Genomic DNA, 19,455 nt, shown 5'->3' on the forward strand with positions numbered 1-19,455 from the left:
AAAAGTGCGAATCAATCACAGAACAAAGGAACTTGTGAAGATGCTGGAGGAAACAGGTACAAAAGTATCTATATTCACAGTAAAATTAGTCCTATAACCTGATAACCTATAACCTATAACCTGAAAGGCCGCTCATCAAGGAAGAAGCCACTGCTCCAAAACCACCATAAAACAGCCAGAGTACGGTTTGCAACTGCACATGGGGACAAAGATTGTACTTTTTGGAGAAATGTCCTCTGATTTGATGAAACACAAATAGAACTGTTTGGCCATAATGACCATCATTATGTTTGGAAGAAAAAGGGGGATGCTCGCAATCTGAAGAACACCATCCCAACCGTGAAGCACAGGGGTGGCAGCATCATGTTGTGAGGGTGCTTTGCTGCAGGAGGGTATGGTGCACTTCACAAAATAGATGGCATCATGAGGATGGAGAAATGATGTGGATATATTAAAGCAACATCTCAAGACATCATTCAGGAAGTTAAAGCTTGGTCGCAAATGGGTCTTCCAACTGGACAATGACCCCAAGCATACTTCCAAAGTTGTGGGAAAATGGCTTAAGGACAACAAAGTCAGGGTATTGGAGTGGCCATCACAAAGCCCTGACCTCAAGCATATAGATTATTTTTGGGCAAAAATGAAAAAGTGTGTGTGAGCAAGGAGGCCTACAAACCTTAATCAGTTACACCAGCTCTGTCAGGAAAAATGGGCCAAAATTCACCCAACTTATGCTTGCTACCCGAAACAACTTAAACAATTTAAAGGCAATGCTACCAAATACTAATGGAGTGTATGTAAACTTCTGACCCACTGGCTATGTGATGAAAGAAATAAAAGCTGAAATAAATCATTCTCTCTACTATTATTCTAACATTTCACATTCTTAAAATAAAGTAGTGATCCTAACTGACCTAAGGCAGGTAATTTTTACTAGGATTAAATGTCAGGAATTGTGAAAAAAACGAGTTTAAATGTATTTGGCTAAGGTGTATGTAAACTTCTGACTTCAACTGTAGATTATATAAGTGGTTAGGCATTTTCAACACACAATTGTTTCTTTTTAAGACTAGAAAAGAAGTAGTCAATTTCGACTCAACCCTCAGTCATGAAAGACTATCATGCATGTTGCTTTGTTTTGAGCCTAGTGTAGTCTTTCTTTGCTGACCTTATTACTGGACAGTAATCAAGATGCGACAAGATCAAAGCCTGAACAACTAGTACAGTTGATCTTTGTGTAAAAAAAAAATCAGAATATTTTTTTAATAACAGACATACATCTCAATTAATTTCAATTCAAGGGCTTTATTGGCATGGGAAACATGTGTTAACATTGCCAAAGCATCTCTCCATCTTCACAACAACTTTGTCAATATGACTTTACCATGATAACTGACCATCCAATGTTATTCATATGAGTTCAGTTTCTTCAACTATAATCAACTGCGGTTTAGGTTTAGGTCTAGAATACTTTGAACCAAATACAATGCTTTGGGTTTTAGATGTATTTAAGACCAGTTTATTGCAAATTACCCATTCTGACACTGACTCTAACTCCTTGCTAAGAGTCTCAGTGCCTGTAGGTGCTGATGTGTAGACTGTGCAATCATCAGCATACAGTCATTTTCTCTTCTTGTAAGACATGTGGCAAATAATTTGTAAAATAAAGAAGTTTAACACCCCAAGGCAGTGGCCCTGAAGGATGCCGCACTGTACATAGCTGATGTTAGAGAAGTTTCCATTGAAGAATACTCTGAGTTCTATTGGATAAGTAACTCTCCAAGTGTGTGATGACAAGTTCATTTTTTCAATAACAAATCATTACATTTACATTTAAGTCATTTAGCAGACGCTCTTATCCAGAGCGACTTACAACTTGTAAACACTGGGCAGCAAGGTGATAGATGGGTTCAATATATTTAAAATACAAAACATTTTTATTTTATTTAACTAGGCAAGTCAGTTTAAAACATAACACTGCATATCCATAAACATGTCACTTCAGTGCTTTTGTGCAGCCAGAGTCCAAAAGCAGGTCAGACAGAGTTGTTAAGACTGTTTCTGCATGTTAACTCTCCATTCATGATCAATAACATCAAGTAAATAACATCTAGTTCATTTTATCTTTGTTTTCATTTCAACAATTTACTATCTGTGAGGTGCTAGATGCCTTGCTTAAGATTGATGTAAAAGAAAATCAGCTGGAGCTGATATGCTTGATCCATTTTATAATATAATAATAATAATATATGCCATTTAGCAGACGCTTTTATCCAAAGCGACTTACAGTCATGTGTGCATACATTCTACGTATGGGTGGTCCCGGGGATCGAACCCACTATTTTTGCTGCAGCTCTCTGCCCCTCTGATTGTTGAATCATTAATCCATATTTTTTACCTGAAAATCATATCTGGTTTGGATGGCGGACCATGTACTCCCCCTTAACAAAGGTGGTGACACTTGTGACCTAAATAATTAAAACCCTATTTCTAAACTTTCTTGTCTAGCTAAACTATTAGAAGCCTTGATTTATTATCAGGTAAGATCTTTATCTTTGAAATGTATCCTAAATGTACATCAGTCGGGTTTTAGACCAGCACTATCTCTGCTGCATCCCTAGTTATAAATTATGTTATTAACTGTGTGGATAAAAGGCTGCATTGTGCTGCTCATCTTCATTGACCTGTCAAAGGCTTTCAATACTATTGATGACTCACTGCTAATTCATAGGCTTTCCTCAATTGGCCGAGAGCAGGCTACATATAACTGGTTTAAAAATGACTTGACAGATAGAACTCGAAGCATATCTACGAATGGTGTTAAATCAGTTTTCCTGGATATTACGAAAGTTGTCCCGCATGGGTCGGTTCTGGGTCTTTGTTAACTGTTTTCATTAACAATATTGACTTATCTGTAAAAAAATAAATATAAATAAGTACAGTACCTGCACTTGTATGCCGTTGACAGTGTTGTGTATGCTATTGCCGCCACGGTTGGCCAGGCTCTATCTGAACTACAGTCTGCCTTCATTGTATTACAGAAAAACTTTATTGACCTGAAATGAGTACTGCATTCATGTTAAACTAAGCATATATTGTTCTCTAGAGCGCATAAAAAGCTGTCTTTAATTAGTATATTGATGAGTTAGAAGCTGAGAAAAAAATTGGGCTTCTTCAATAGAAATGAAGTGCCTCTCGCTAAATAGTAGAAAGCAGATTATTCAGTCAATGTTCCTATTGGTCCTAGACTATGACTGAAATTCACTTCATTAAATCCGTCAGATACAGTTTATCATAGCGCACTGGGCTTTATTACGGGCAACAATTTTAGCATTCATCATTGCAATCTCTACCAGAAAGTTGGTTGGCACTCTTTGATGTCACGTCGGTTGATACATGACTATGTTTTCAGTTATAAAGCCCTTTACCTAAACGTCCCACTGTACCAAACATCCTTACTAAACATTAGACATACGAGTTACCACATCTGGTCTGTGGCCTGAAAGCAAAGCACTATGTCTGGAGAAAACCAGCCACAGCTCATCGCCCATCTAACACCATCCCTACTGTGAAGCAGTAGTTTTTCAGCTACAGGGACTGGGACACTGGTAAAGATAGAGGGAACAATGAATAGAGAAAAATACAGACCAATCTTTAATGAGAACCTGCTTCAGAGTGCAAACGACTTTAGACTGGGGCGAAGTTTTGGGACAGTCCCACTCTTTACATATTTTGTCATGTTTGGATAAAGGTGAAATGTAAATGAGAGAGTGCTGAAATAGCAGTAGGCCAGACTCGACCCATGCTTGCAGCAGTATATTGTACATGTGCTCGAGAGGCAGTAACCCAGACAGCCAGACCATCCCAGACCACAAAAGTATACCTTCATAGGAGCTGGGTTTAAAGAGTGTGTGTGATGGCAGTACCTGTAAATGTCCCTGGCCATTCCAAAGTCCCCTATCTTGGCCACTCTCCCCTGTCCTTTGGTGGTCAGCAGACAGTTCCGAGCTGCAATGTCCCTGCAAAGTAACAAGGCAAGAAGAACCTTACAGAGGTGAGTGTGTGTGTGTTCAAATCACATTTTATTGATCACATACACATATTTCGCAGATATTATTGCAAATGTATTATTATGCTTGTGTTCCTAGCTCCAACAGTGCAGTAGTATCTAACAATACACACAAATCTCTAAGTAAAAGAATGGAATTACGAAAAATATAAGTGTTAGGATGAACAATGTCGGAGTGTCATTGACTAGAATACAGTAGAATACAGTATATACATATGAAATTAGTAAAACAGTATGTAAACATGATTAAATTGACTAGTGTTCCACTATATAAGTGACCAGTAGGGCAGCAGCCTCTAAGGTGCAGGGTTGAGTAACCGGGTGGTAGCCGGCTAGTGACAGTTTCTAACTTCAGGGCAGGGTACTGGGTGGAGGCCGGCTAGTGATGGCTATTTAACAGTCTGATGGCCTTGAGATAGAAGCAGTTTTTCAGTGTCTCCGTCCCAGCTTTAATGCAACTGTACTGACCTCGCCATCTGTATGATAGCGGGGTGAACAGGCCGTGGCTCAAGTGGTTGATGTCCTTGATGATCTTGTTGGCCTTCCTGTGACATTGGGTACTGTAGGTGTCCTGGAAGGCAGGCAGTGTGCTGCCAGTGATGCGCTGGGCAAACCACACCACCCTCAGGAGAGCCCTCCGGTTGCTGGCGGTGCAGTTGTCATACCAGGTGGTGATGTAGTGCGAATGGATGCTCTCACTTGTGCATCTGTAATAGTTTGTGAGGTTCTTAGGGGCCAAACTGTATTTGCACCTTCTTCACCACACTGTCTGTGTGGGTAGACCATTTCAGATTTTCAGTGATGTGTACGCTGAGGAACTTGAATCTTTTCACCTTCACCCCTGCGGTCCTGTCGAGGTGAATCTAATATGGTGCCAGAGGAGGAGATTGAGGAGATGGCTGCCGTATTACGACCTCCTAACCAATTGTGCTATTGTGTGTGTTTTATCCAGTATTTGTAACTTATTTTGTACATAATGTTTCTGCCACTATCTCTTATGGGGTGGCAGGTAGCCTAGTAGTTAGAGCATTGGGCCAGTAACCTTTAGGTTGCTAGATCGAATCCCCGAGCTGACAAGGTAAAAATCTGTCGTTCTGCCCCTGAACAAGGCAGTTAACCCACTGTTCCTATGCCGTCATTGTAATTAAGAATTTGTTCTTAACTGACTTGCCTAGTTAAATAAAGGTAAAACATTTTTTAAAGGAGGACAACAGATAGAGTAAATTATTGTAAATATTTTTTTATCCATTTTTATTTAAAGGGGTGGATCAGCTTTAATATTGGGGATAGATTGTGGCTTCCATCAATGCAACTGTCTCCATAATTTCCAATACCCCATATATTTATATGCTGGCACTATGCTGGCACTAAGACTGCACTCAAAAAGCTGTATAAGGCCATAAGCAAACAAGAAAACGCTCATCCAGAGGCGGCGCTCCTATTGGCCAGGGACTTTAATGCAGGGAAACTTAAATCCGTTTTACCTCATTTCTACCAGCATGTTAAATGTGCATCCAGAGGTGAAAAAAACTCTAGACCACCTTTACTCCACACACAGATACGCATACAAAGCTCTCCCTCGCCCTCTATTTGGCAAATGTGACCATAATTATATCCTCCTGATACCTGCATACAAGCAAAAACTAAAGCAGGAAGCACCAGTGACTCGGTCAATAAAGAAGTGGTCAGATGACACAGAAGCTAAACTACAGGACTGTTTTGCTAGCAGAGACTGAAATATGTTCCGGGATTCTTCTGATGGCATTGAGGAGTACACAGCATCCGTCACTGGCTTCATCAATAAGTACATCGATGACGATGTCCTCACAGTGACCGTACATACATATCCCAACCAGAAGCCATGGATTACAGGTAAAATCCGCACTGAGCTAAAGGGTAAAACTGCTGCAATCAAGGAGCAGGACCTTAACCGGAATGCTTATAAGAAATCCCGCTATGCCCTCCCATAAACCATCAAACATGCAAAGCATCAATAGAGGACTATGATCGAATTGTACTACACCGGCTCTGACACTCGTCGGATGTGGCAAGGCTTGCAAACTATTACAGACTACAAAGGGAAGCACAGCCGAGAGCTGCCCATTTATACGAGCCTACCAGACGAGCTAAATTACTTCTATGCTCGCTTTGAAGCTAGCAACACTGAAGCATGAGAGCATTAGCTGTTCCGGACGACTGTGTGATCACGCTCTCCGTAGCCGATGTAAGTAAGACCTTTAAACAGGTCAACATTCACAATTCCGCAGGGCCAGATGGATTACCAGGACGTGTACTCCGAGCATGTGCTGACCAACTGACATTTTCAATCCTTCCCTGTCTGGGAATACCAACATGTTTCATGCAGACCACCATAGACCCTGTGCCCAAGATCACTAAGGTAACCTGCCTAAATGACAACCGCCCCGAAGCACTCACATCTATAGCCATGAAGTGCTTTGAAAGGCAGGTCATGGCTCACATTGACACCATTATCCCAGAAATCCTAAACCCTCTCCAATTTGCATACCGCCCCAACAGGTCCACAGATGATGCAATCTCTATTGTGATTGTCTCCACCCCCTCCAGGTGTCACTCATTTCCCCCACGGCGCTGGGTTTTTCTTTGTGGAGAAGAAGGACAAGACCCTGCGTCCGTGCATTGACTACCGGGGTCTTAATGATTTAACGATCAAGAATCGTTATCCCCTACCCCTCCTCTCCTCGGCCTTTGAACCACTCCAGGGAGCCACCATTGTTTCCAAACTGGACCTTCGGAATGCCTACCACCTGGTTTGGATACGCCAAGGAGATGAGTGGAAGACAGCCTTTAATACAGCCAGTGGACATTATGAGTACCAGGTCATGCCGTTTGGACTCACCAACGCCCCCGCTGTTTTTCAGGCTCTAGTAAACGATGTGCTCCGGGACATGCTAAACTGTTTCATGTTCGTTTACCTTAACATCCTGGTTTTTTCCCGGTCTGCCCAAGAACATGTTCTTCATGATAGACGAGTCGTTCAGCATCTCCTGGAGAACCAATTGTTTGTGATGGCCGAGAAATGTGAGTTGGATTAGGAAAAAGTGAAAGCGATGGTGGAGTGGCCTCAGCCTACGTCCAGGGTGCAGTTGCAATGTTTCCCGGTGTTCGCTAATTTCTACCGCCATTTCATTCGGGGCTACAGAACTTCAGCGACCCCCCTCTCGGCACTCACCTCTCCCAAAGTACCGCTAACATGGTCTCCAGCGGTTGACAAAGCCTTTGTGGACCTGAAAAATTGGTTCACCACAGCACCCATCCTTGTCCATCGGGATCCATCCCGTCAATTTGTGGTATTGGTTGTCATGTTTGTCATTTATTATCATGTCTTGTCCCTGTGCTCCCCATGCTATTCGTTTCCCTCTGCTGGTCTTATTTGGTTCTTTCCCTCCTATCCCTCTCTCTCTCCCTCCCTCTCTCACTCTCTCGCTCTCTCTTCTCTCTATCGTTCCGTTCCTGCTCCCAGCTGTTCCTATTCCCCTAATCATCATTTAGTCTTCCCACACCTGTTCCCGATCCTTTCCCCTGATTAGAGTCCCTATTTATTCCTTTGTGATCCGTTCCTGTGCCGTCGGTTCCTTGTATTGTATTCACCATGCTGTGATTGCGTTTCGCCCTGTCCTGTCGTGTTTTTTGCCGTGATTGTGTATCACCCTGTCCTGTCGTGTTTTGTGCCTTCATCAGACGCTGCGTGTGAGCAGGTGTCTCAGTCGACTACGGCCTGCGCCTACCCGGCGACCTGGTCTGTGGCCGCTTCTCCAGTTGTTTTCCCTCTACAAATCTAGAGGATGTCAGTTATTCCGTTTTGAACATTATTAAACTCTGTTTCTGTTAAGTCGCTTTTGGGTCCTCTTTTACCTGCATGACAGAAGGAACCGACCAAGGAATGGACCCAGCGACTTCAGACGCTCGTTACACTGCCGTCGAGTTCCAAGGAGCCATGCTCGGCAGACACGAGCAGGAATTGTCTGCTGCTCGCCATGCCGTGGAGAACCTGGCCGCTCAGGTTTCCGACCTCTCTGGACAGTTCCAGAGTCTACGTCTCGTGCCACCTGTTACTCCCTGGCCTGCCGAGCCTCCAGAACCCAGGGTTAATAACCCACCTTGCTACTCCGGGCAGCCCACTGAGTGCCGCTCCTTTCTCACGCAGTGTGAGATTGTGTTCTCTCTCCAACCCCACACATACTCTAGAGAGAGAGCTCGGGTTGCTTACGTCATTTCACTCCTTACTGGCCGGGCTCGAGAATGGGGCACAGCTATCTGGGAGGCAAGGGCTGATTGCTCTAACAGATTCCAGAACTTTAAAGAGGAGATGATTCGGGTTTTTGACCGTTCAGTTTTTGGTGAGGAGGCTTCTAGGGCCCTGGCTTCCTTATGCCAAGGTGAACGGTCCATAACGGATTATTCCATTGAGTTTCGCACTCTTGCTGCCTCTAGTGAGTGGAACGAGCCGGCGCTGCTCGCTCGTTTTCTGGAGGGACTCCACGCAGCGGTTAAGGATGAGATTCTCTCCCGGGAGGTTCCTTCAGATGTGGACTCTTTGATTGCTCTCGCCATCCGCATAGAACGACGGGTAGATCTTCGTCACCGGGCTCGTGGAAGAGAGCTCGCATCAACGGTGTTTCCCTGCTCCGCATCGCAACCATCTCCCTCCTCTGGCTTTGAGACTGAGCCCATGCAGCTGGGAGGGATTCGCATCTCGAATAAGGAGAGGGAACGGAGGATCACCAACCGCCTGTGCCTCTATTGCGGAGTTGCTGGACATTTTGTTAATTCATGTCCAGTAAGAGGCCAGAGCCCATCAGTAAGCGGAGGGCTACTGGTGAGCGCTACTACTCAGTCCTCTTCATCTAGATCTTGTACTACTATGTCGGTCCATCTACGCTGGACCGGTTCGGTGCTACATGCAGTGCCTTGATTGACTCTGGGGCTGAGGGTTGTTTCATGGACGAAGCATGGGTTCGGAAACATAACATTCCTTTCAGACCGTTAGACAAGCCTACGCCCATGTTTGCCTTAGATGGTAGTCATCTTCCCAGTATCAAATTTGAGACACTACCTTTAACTCTCACAGTATCTGGTAACCACAGTGAGACTATTTCTTTTTTGATTTTCCGTTCACCGTTTACACCTGTTGTTTTGGGTCATCCCTGGCTAGTATGTCATAATCCTTCTATTAATTGGTCTAGTAATTCTATCCTATCCTGGAACGTTTCTTGTCATGTGAAGTGTTTAATGTCTGCCATCCCTCCCGTTTCTTCTCTCCCTACTTCTCAGGAGGAACCTGGCGATTTGACAGGAGTGCCGGAGGAATATCATGATCTGCGCACGGTCTTCAGTCGGTCCCGAGCCAACTCCCTTCCTCCTCACCGGTCGTATGATTGTAGTATTGATCTCCTTCCAGGGACCACGCCTCCTCGAGGTAGACTATACTCTCTGTCGGCTCCCGAACGTAAGGCTCTCGAGGATTATTTGTCTGTGTCTCTTGACGCCGGTACCATAGTGCCTTCTTCTTCTCCGGCCGGGGCGGGGTTCTTTTTTGTTAAGAAGAAGGACGGTACTCTGCGCCCCTGCGTGGATTATCGAGGGCTGAATGACATAACGGTTAAGAATCGTTATCCGCTTCCCCTTATGTCATCAGCCTTCGAGATTCTGCAGGGAGCCAGGTGCTTTACTAAGTTGGACCTTCGTAACGCTTACCATCTCGTGCGCATCAGAGAGGGGGACGAGTGGAAAACGGCGTTTAACACTCCGTTAGGGCATTTTGAGTACCGGGTTCTGCCGTTCGGTCTCGCCAATGCGCCAGCTGTTTTTCAGGCATTAGTTAATGATGTTCTGAGAGACATGCTGAACATTTTTGTTTTTGTCTATCTTGACGATATCCTGATTTTTTCTCCGTCACTCGAGATTCATGTTCAGCACGTTCGACGTGTTCTACAGCGCCTTTTAGAGAATTGTCTCTACGTAAAGGCTGAGAAGTGCTCTTTTCATGTCTCCTCCGTTACTTTTCTCGGTTCCGTTATTTCCGCTGAAGGCATTCAGATGGATTCCGCTAAGGTCCAAGCTGTCAGTGATTGGCCCGTTCCAAGGTCACGTGTCGAGTTGCAGCGCTTTTTAGGTTTCGCTAATTTCTATCGGCGTTTCATTCGTAATTTCGGTCAAGTTGCTGCCCCTCTCACAGCTCTTACTTCTGTCAAGACGTGTTTTAAGTGGTCCGGTTCCGCCCAGGGAGCTTTTGATCTTCTAAAAGAACGTTTTACGTCCGCTCCTATCCTCGTTACTCCTGACGTCACTAGACAATTTATTGTCGAGGTTGACGCTTCAGAGGTAGGCGTGGGAGCCATTCTATCCCAGCGCTTCCAGTCTGACGATAAGGTTCATCCTTGCGCTTATTTTTCTCATCGCCTGTCGCCATCTGAGCGCAACTATGATGTGGGTAACCGTGAACTGCTCGCCATCCGCTTAGCCCTAGGCGAATGGCGACAGTGGTTGGAGGGGGCGACCGTTCCTTTTGTCGTTTGGACAGACCATAAGAACCTTGAGTACATCCGTTCTGCCAAACGACTTAATGCCCGTCAAGCTCGTTGGGCGTTGTTTTTCGCTCGTTTCGAGTTTGTGATTTCTTACCGTCCGGGTAGCAAGAACACCAAGCCTGATGCCTTATCCCGTCTGTTTAGTTCTTCTGTGGCTTCTACTGATCTCGAGGGGATTCTTCCTTATGGGCGTGTTGTCGGGTTGACAGTCTGGGGAATTGAAAGACAGGTTAAGCAAGCACTCACGCACACTGCGTCGCCGCGCGCTTGTCCTAGTAACCTCCTTTTCGTTCCTGTTTCCACTCGTCTGGCTGTTCTTCAGTGGGCTCACTCTGCCAAGTTAGCTGGTCATCCCGGTGTTCGAGGCACTCTTGCGTCTATTCGCCAGCGCTTTTGGTGGCCGACTCAGGAGCGTGACACGCGCCGTTTCGTGGCTGCGTGTTCAGACTGCGCGCAGAAGAAGTCTGGTAATTTTTTTCTGCTTCTGCTCCTGGTCTTGCTGGGTCTCAGTCTGTTCCCTGCCATCGCATCTCTCCTGTTCTTGTCCCTGCCCTTGCTGTGTCTCAGTCTGTCCCTAGTTCTCATTTTTTTTTTAGAGTAGTACCCTAGTTTCCCTTTTTATCGTTTTTCGTTACGGTCCTGAGGAGAGGAGTGGGGTTCTTTCTCGGGACGTGCTGGACCGTTTGATCTATGATTTCCTCCGTTGCTGCCAGTGTTCCTCCTCGAGAGCGCCAGGAGGCGCTCGGTGAGTGGGGGGGGTACTGTCATGTTTGTCATTTATTATCATGTCTTGTCCCTGTGCTCCCCATGCTATTCGTTTCCCTCTGCTGGTCTTATTTGGTTCTTTCCCTCCTATCCCTCTCTCTCTCCCTCCCTCTCTCACTCTCTCGCTCTCTCTTCTCTCTATCGTTCCGTTCCTGCTCCCAGCTGTTCCTATTCCCCTAATCATCATTTAGTCTTCCCACACCTGTTCCCGATCCTTTCCCCTGATTAGAGTCCCTATTTATTCCTTTGTGATCCGTTCCTGTGCCGTCGGTTCCTTGTATTGTATTCACCATGCTGTGATTGCGTTTCGCCCTGTCCTGTCGTGTTTTTTTGCCGTGATTGTGTATCACCCTGTCCTGTCGTGTTTTGTGCCTTCATCAGACGCTGCGTGTGAGCAGGTGTCTCAGTCGACTACGGCCTGCGCCTACCCGAAGCGACCTGCAGTCTGTGGCCGCTTCTCCAGTTGTTTTCCCCTCTACAAATCTAGAGGATGTCAGTTATTCCGTTTTGAACATTATTAAACTCTGTTTCTGTTAAGTCGCTTTTGGGTCCTCTTTTACCTGCATGACATTGGTTGATGCTTGTGATGTTGGAGTGGGGGCCATCCTGTCCGGCAGAGAGGAACTATGATGTTGGCAACAGAGAACTCCTGGCTGTCAAGTTGGAGCTGGAGGAGTGGAGGCATTGGCTGGAAGGAACAGCCCTTCCTGGTCTGGACCGACTGTAAAAATGTGGAATATCTCAGTACAGCCAAGCTCCTTAACTCCAGGCAAGCCCGTTGGGCTTTATTGTTCACCAGATTCAACTTCACCATTTCCTACCGTCCAGGGTCCAAAAATGTGAAGCCGGACGCCCTCTCCTGCATATACAGTTCCTCTGCCTCCTCTGCCACACCCTCGGAAACCATTCTCCCTTCCTTATGCCTTGCCCCTTCATTGGATTGAAACCTTGGTTCGCAAGGCCCAACGTTCCCAGCTGGAACCTAAAGGGGGCCCGGCTAACCGGTTATTTGTTCCTAACTCTATCTGGTCCTGGGTTCTGGAATGGGCTCATTCCTCAAGGCTGACCTGTCATCCAGGTTCCCGTCGTACCCTAGCCTTCATCCGACAATGTTTCTGGTGGCCCACAGTGATTCCTGACATTTCTGCATTCATCACCTCGTGCTCAGAACAAGATTCCACAGCAAGCTCCTTCAGGCCTCCTTAAACCACTACCTGTCCCTCATCGTCCCTGGTCCATATATCGGACTTTGTCACTGGGCTCCCTCCGTCTGATGGCAACACTGTTATTCTGATGATAGTGGATCGATTCTTCAAGGCCGCCCATTTCATCCCTATTCCCAAACTAACCTCTGCCAAGGAGACGACCCAGCTTATGGTGCAGCACATCTTCCCGATCCATGGGCTCCCGGTGGACGTGGTCTCCGACCTGGGTCCACAGTTCTCGTCTCAGTTCTGGAATGCATTCTGCACCCTTATTGGAACGTTGGCCAGCCTGTCCTCCAGATTTCATCCCCAATCCAACGGCCAGTCGGAGCGAGTAAACCAGGACCTAGAAACCACCCTGAGATGCCTGGTCTCAACCAACCCCACTACCTGGAGCCGATAACTGGTCTGGGTGGAGTATGCCTGGAACACCCTTCCCTGTTCGGCCACAGGACTCTCTCCTTTTGAGTGCTCTTTGGGGTATCAACCTCCAGTCTTCCCGGAACAAGAGCAGGAGGTCAGCATACCCTCGGCCCAGATGTTTGTCTGCTGCTGTCGACGTACCTGGAGAAGAGCTCAGGCGGCAATTCTCAAGACCAACTCCAGGTATCGTCGACAAGCGGATCGTCGTTGGACCCCTGCTCTCCGCTACCGCATAGGGTATTGCTTTCCACTCGGGACCTGCCCCTTCAGTTGGAGTCCCGCAAACATGCCCCCGTTGCATTAGTCCTTTTCCCATCCCCGTACCCTCCTTATTCACCCTACCTTGTGTCTAGGATTAAGCCTGTGTCTCACAGTCCTTTGTCTTCTGTTTCTAAGCTCATCCCTCCCCCCTGGGTCATCGATGGCCAGCAAGAGTATACGGTGTGATGCCTCCTGAGGGTTCGACCACGGGGCAGGGTTTTGGGAGGGTTGTGGTTATTTTATTTTTCTAGCACCACTCAGTCAGGGACCTCACCTCCTACCTGTCTTCTCATTGTTGGTAATCAGGCCTACTACTGTTGTGTTGACTGCGAACTTGATGATTGACTGCGTGGCCACGCAGTCTTGGGTGAACAGGGAGTACAGGAGGGGTCTGAGCATGCACGCGTGTGGGGCCCCTGTGTTGAGGATCAGCATAGCGGAGGTATTGTTCCCTACCTTCACCACATGGGGGTGGCCCGTCAGCAAGTCCAGGACCCAGTTGCATAGGTCAGGGTTCAGACCCAGGGCACAAGCTTAATGATGAGCTTGGAGGGTACTATAGTGTTGAAGGCTGAGCTTTAGTCAATAAACAACATTCTTAGATTGCTATTCCTCGTCCAGATAGGGCAATGTGCAGGGTGACTGTGACTTTTTGTGAACGGGTGGTGTACCTAATAAACTGGCCGGTGAGTGCATGTGGACACCCATATGTTGTTGTAGTTTGAGAAAGTGTTTGCAACTGTTTGAGAGGGTGTGAATGTGGGGTCTGTGACTTAATGTGTTTGTTTGTGTGTGCGTGCGCACGTATGTGTGCTGGTATGTATAAGTGGGTAAAATGAGTTTGTGTGTGAGAAAGAGTATGTGTCTGTCACTGCATATTATGCTGGTTTGACTATATGTGAAAACTATGTGCACACACTTACACTATAAATACACAATAGTATGTGGACACCCCTTCTAATTAATGGATTTGGATATTTCAGCCAGGTATATAAAATTGAGCACCCAGCCATGCAATCTCCATAGACAAACATTAGCTGTAGAATGGCCTTACTGAAGAGCTCAGTGACTTTCAACATGGCACCGTCATAGGATGCCACCTTTCCAACAAGTCAGTTTGTCAAATTTCTGCCCTGCTGTTATAGCAGCAAATGGGGGACCAACTCCGTATTAAAGCCCATGATTTTGGAATGAGATGTTCGACAAGCAGGTGTCCACATACTTTTGGTCTTGTAGTGTAAGTCCATGTATGTTTTTCTACCATAGTAGGCCTACCGGTGTATAAACTGGTTCTCCTCCAGGTATTGGCATCCCTGTGCGATATCTCTGGCCACGTTGAGCAGGTCCACCATGGAGAGACTAGAGGGGTGCTCCTATAGAGACATACCAGACAGAGAGGGAGAGATCATACTCATACATACAGAGAGACATATACAGAGATACAAACAGGTGGGCGGACAGACAGACGGATGTACTGAAGAGCAGAGCAGCCAAACACTTTTGTTGTTCTTCTGTTAGCTTTCAAACTGAAATATTTTAATCTACTCAATAAAGTACCCCGACACTCAAAAAAAGAAGGTTATTGAGGGGTTCTTTGTCAGTGGTGACCCTGCTGAAGGAAACAGCATACATTTCAAACTGGTCCATGCTGGTCTATTTTTTTATTTTTTTATTTCACCTTTATTTGACCAGGTAGGCTAGTTGAGAAAAAGTTTGCATTTACAACTGCGACCTGGCCAAGATAAAGCAAAGCAGTTCGACACATACCACAACACAGAGTTACACATGGAATAAACAAACATACAGTCAATAATACAGTAGAAAAAAAGTATACAGTCGTGGCCAAAAGCAAGCATTTCATAACTGCCGTTAGCTTGTTAGCTATCAGACATCATGATGCTGCCACAAATTAATGTTCATGTCCATTCTAGTATTCTATGAAGAGTGTTTTTCAACTAAAATAACACAAGGTGTGTAATGTGGAGTAGCTAATAACTATGTTGGCTAGTAACTAAGTTGGTTACTGTAATTCCACTGCCAAAGTTGATAACGTTACTATCAGTCTGACACTATCCAGATGCACTCACACCTGAATGCTGCTATTTCTGAGCATGCTCTGTACTGTTGGTGCCCCGATCCCGCAGCTAAATCAACTTTGCGCTTGCTGGACTTAATGTGGGTCTGGAAGGAGAGTTTACAGTCTAACCAGACACCTAGGTATTTGTAGTTGCGGTGATTGACTGATTCAAAAGCCTTGGCCAGGTCGATGAAGACGGCTGCACAGTACTGTCTTTTATCGATGGCGGTTATGATAACGTGGCTGAGGTGCACCCATGTCCAGCTCGGAAACCAGATTGCATAGTGGAGAAGGTACGGTGGGATTCAAAGTGGTCGGTGATCTGTAACTTGGATTTCAAAGATTTTAGAAAGGCAGGGCAGGATGGATATAGGTCTATAACAGTTTGGGTCTAGAGTGTCTGCCCCTTTGACAAGGGGGATGACCACGGCAGCTTTCCAATCTCAGATGATACGAAAGAAAGTTTGAATAGGCTAGTAATAGAGGTTGCATCAATTAGGGCGGATCATTTTAGAAGGACAGGGTCCAGATTGTCGAGCCCAGCTGATTTGTAGGGGTCCAGATTTTGCATCTCTTTGAGAACATCAGCTGTCTGGATTTGGGTGAAGGAGAAGCGGGGGGGGGGGGGGCAAGTTGCTGCAGGGGGTGCTGAGATGTTTGCCGGGGTAGGGGTAGCCAGATGGAAAGCATGGCCAGCAGTGGAAAAATGCTTATTGAAATGATCGATTATCATAGATTTAGGGGTGGTGACAGTGTTTCCTATCCTCAGTGCAGTGGGCAGCTGAGAGGAGGTGCTCTTATTCTCCATGGACTTTACAGTGTCCCAGACCTTTTTTGAATTAGTGCTACAGGAAGCAAATTTCTGTTTGAAAAAGCTAGCCGTAGCTTTCCTAACTGACTGAGTATATTGGTTCCTGACTTCACTGAAAAGTTGCATATCGCAGAGGCTATTCAATGCTAATGCAGAACGCCACAGGATGTTTTGTGGTGGTCAAGGGCAGTCTGGGGTGAACCAAGGGCTATATCTGTTCTTAGTTCTACAGTTTTTGAATGGGGCATGCTTATTTAAGATGGAGAGGAAAGCACTTTTGAAGAGAAACCAGGCATCCTCTACTGACGGGAGGGTGTTAAAAGTTAATTTGTGGAATTTCTTTCCTTCTTAATGCATTTGAGCCAATTAGTTGTTTTGTGACAAGATAGGGGTGGTATACAGAATATAACCCTATTTGGTAAAAAACCAAGTCCATATTATGGCAAGAACAGCACAAATAGGCAAGGAGAAACAACAGTCACTCATTACATGAAGGTCAGTCAATCTAGAAAATGTCAAGTGCAGTCATAAAACCCATCAAGCACTATGATGAAAGTGGCTCTCATGAGGACTGCCACAGGAAAGGAAGACCCAGGGTTACCTCTGCTGCAGAGGATAAGTTCATTAGAGTTAACTGCACCTCAGATTGCAGCCCGAAATAAATGCTTCACAGAGTTCAGGAAACAGACACATCTCAACATCAACTGTTCAGAGGAGATTGCGTTAATCAGGCCTTCATGGTCGAATTGCTGCACTACTAAAGGACAACAACTACACAAATGATTTCACCGCAATCTGAGACTGTCTGTAGAAAATCGGTCTTTGCACTTTTTGAGGTGGAGCGACCCATGAGACAGATAACATTTTTAGTTGAGCTAGTAGCAGCAAGAGAAGGTATTGGGAAGAAATGGTGACAAAGTGGTTTCTGTAAGAATTACAGGGTGGGGGACAGTTACCTCGGGGCCTTACCCCACCCTTAAAGGTACCGACCAGTACCGGGTACGTTTTTATAATTTTATTTCACGAGGCAAGTCAGTTGAGAACAAATTATTGTTTTCAATAACGGCCTAGGAACAGGGGGTTAACTACCTTTTTCAGGGACAAAATGACAGATTTCTACCTTGTCAGCTCGGGGATTTGATCTGGCAACCTCTGTGGTTACTAGTTTAATACTCAAACCACTAGGCTACCTGCCATACCGAACATTGTTTGACGTAAGCGCATCTTTAGTATCCTATTACTATAGTAGCTGTAGAACCTGTCATTGGTTCTACCTGGATCCAGAAGGTTCTGCATGAAAGGGTTATAAATGGAACTCAAAAGGGTTCCCCAATAGGGACGTATGACAAAATCCTGTAACCAGAGGGTTCTTCATGATAGGGTTCTTTGCAGAACGCAATTTGGTTCCCCTACAAGGACAAAACAAAGAACCTCACCATGGGAAGGTTCGATGTCGCACCCAAAAGGGTTCCCCCATAGGGACAAATTACAGAATGTCTGACTCTATTGGTTCTTATCTTTAAATTCAGGTCACTGGCAATTCAGTTCACTGGCAACCAAGAGGTTTGGAGTTCAAATCCTAAAAATGACCCCTAATTAATCAGAATACAGCAGCATACAGTCCCTTATAGCAATAATATCTTAATCTTAATCTTAGCTCCTAAAATGTACTGTATTTTCACGACAACCAGTAGCAGGGACATTTTTAACAGTGTAATGAAGAACCCTCTGGTTATAGCAGTGTAATGAAGAACCATACAGTATCATTGGCTATACAAAGAACCAATATAAAGAGGTTCTCCACAGCCCAAAAATGTGTTCCCCTGCAGGGACAAAATTAAGTACCTTTTGTTCGGTACTTACTAGTTTATCCTAATGATGGCAAGCAAAGACCCACAACCAAGAATAACAAAGAACACATTGTAGCTTGTGTATTTGGCCCTCTCTGTGCATGCACCTTCTTGTTATATTTTGGCAAATGTAGTCAAACACACTTTTCAAGATTTCAGGAATATCTGGTCCAAGGAACCATCTCCTGCTGTTGTGAGCAAGACACTTAGGGCAACATTTCCATGTCGCAAAAATACCTACAATGTGAACTAAAGTAATAATGCTATCAACTAACACACTGTTATAATTGAAATATACGGAACAAGCAAGCAACTCAACTGACCAGTCTGGGCCGCGTCTCTCTCAGGAAACTCTTGAGATCTCCTCCAGCCATCAATTCCAGTAGGATGAAGCGTGGCAGGGCCTGAAGACTAACCCCTATACACCGCACTATGTTCTGGTGGCTGAATTTACTGCAGAGGAAGAGACAGAGAAAGGAGTGGGGGAAGGAATATGGAGAAAAGGGGGAGGGAGGATAGGGAATGGAGTAAGGAGAGAGGGGGAGGAAGGGAGGAGAGCCGGAAGGAGGGAGGAGAGAAGAAACAATGGAGGAAGAAGGAGTAAAGAGAAAGTGATGGATGGGGGGGGGGGGTGGGAGGAGAGGGTCAGAAATAAAAAGTTATTACATGGTTGTGGAAGAATGGTCTGCCATGGTAGGAGCATGTTTGTAATACTTCTTCAACCAAAAGCTTGTATGTGTGTGTGAGACTGTGTGTGAGTTTGCGTGTACGTGTGTGTGTTACCTGATAATGAGAGCCTCCATGAGAAAGTCGAGCTCATCCTGCTCAGAGCACACCTCAGGGAGTGTCTATATTAGACGTACACAGAAAATGCAATGAGACCATTCAGAAAGAACATAGACAATGTCTCACAGTACTAGGGAGCAATCTACACAATGGGGCTAATTTATCAACATATGCTTAACACTAGAACTGCTCATTAATTATTTATTTTTACTACTCTGCCATTTTTAGTCATGCACCCCTAAATAAATCTACACTGAATGTACAAAACATGAATAACACCTTCTGCACCCCCCCTCAATCCCCTTTTTCCCTCAGAACAGCCTGAATTCGTGAAATGAATCATGACATATCTGATGCATATTCTTCTGATTTTGAGCCTCGGCCTGAATCTACAACTCCGAGGCATAAGCACAAAAAAAGCCAGAACGGTGCGCACTGAGCCACCAAATGAAACGGTGAGACAGGAGGGAGAAGGGGACAGCTTGGACAAAACAAGCCAGTGACTATGCTACTTGACGATTATTGGAATAAAACGTCTTCATTGAGGGAGCAGGCCCTACATCTTAAGCAAAGACAACATCAGAAACGCACTCACAAGCTTTTGTTGTTGATGTGACATTGACATGCTCCAACTGCTGC

General features: G+C 45.4%; 1 protein-coding gene across 1 annotated transcript in view; it reads right to left on the reverse strand.

Annotated features, from left to right (window-relative positions):
• The window catches only part of LOC124046245 (leukocyte tyrosine kinase receptor-like), a 359,722-nt gene that overhangs the window by 8,632 nt on the left and 331,635 nt on the right, over positions 1-19,455 (reverse strand). The window contains exons 19-22 of the mRNA XM_046366398.1: positions 18,814-18,878; positions 18,354-18,483; positions 14,568-14,665; positions 3,927-4,019 (exon numbers count right to left, since the gene is read on the reverse strand). Of these exons, the coding sequence (XP_046222354.1) occupies positions 3,927-4,019; positions 14,568-14,665; positions 18,354-18,483; positions 18,814-18,878 (386 nt within the window). The remainder of the gene's footprint in view (positions 1-3,926; positions 4,020-14,567; positions 14,666-18,353; positions 18,484-18,813; positions 18,879-19,455) is intronic.

Source organism: Oncorhynchus gorbuscha, linkage group LG10, assembly GCF_021184085.1.
Source record: "Oncorhynchus gorbuscha isolate QuinsamMale2020 ecotype Even-year linkage group LG10, OgorEven_v1.0, whole genome shotgun sequence".
Classification (NCBI taxonomy): Eukaryota; Metazoa; Chordata; class Actinopteri; order Salmoniformes; family Salmonidae; genus Oncorhynchus; species Oncorhynchus gorbuscha.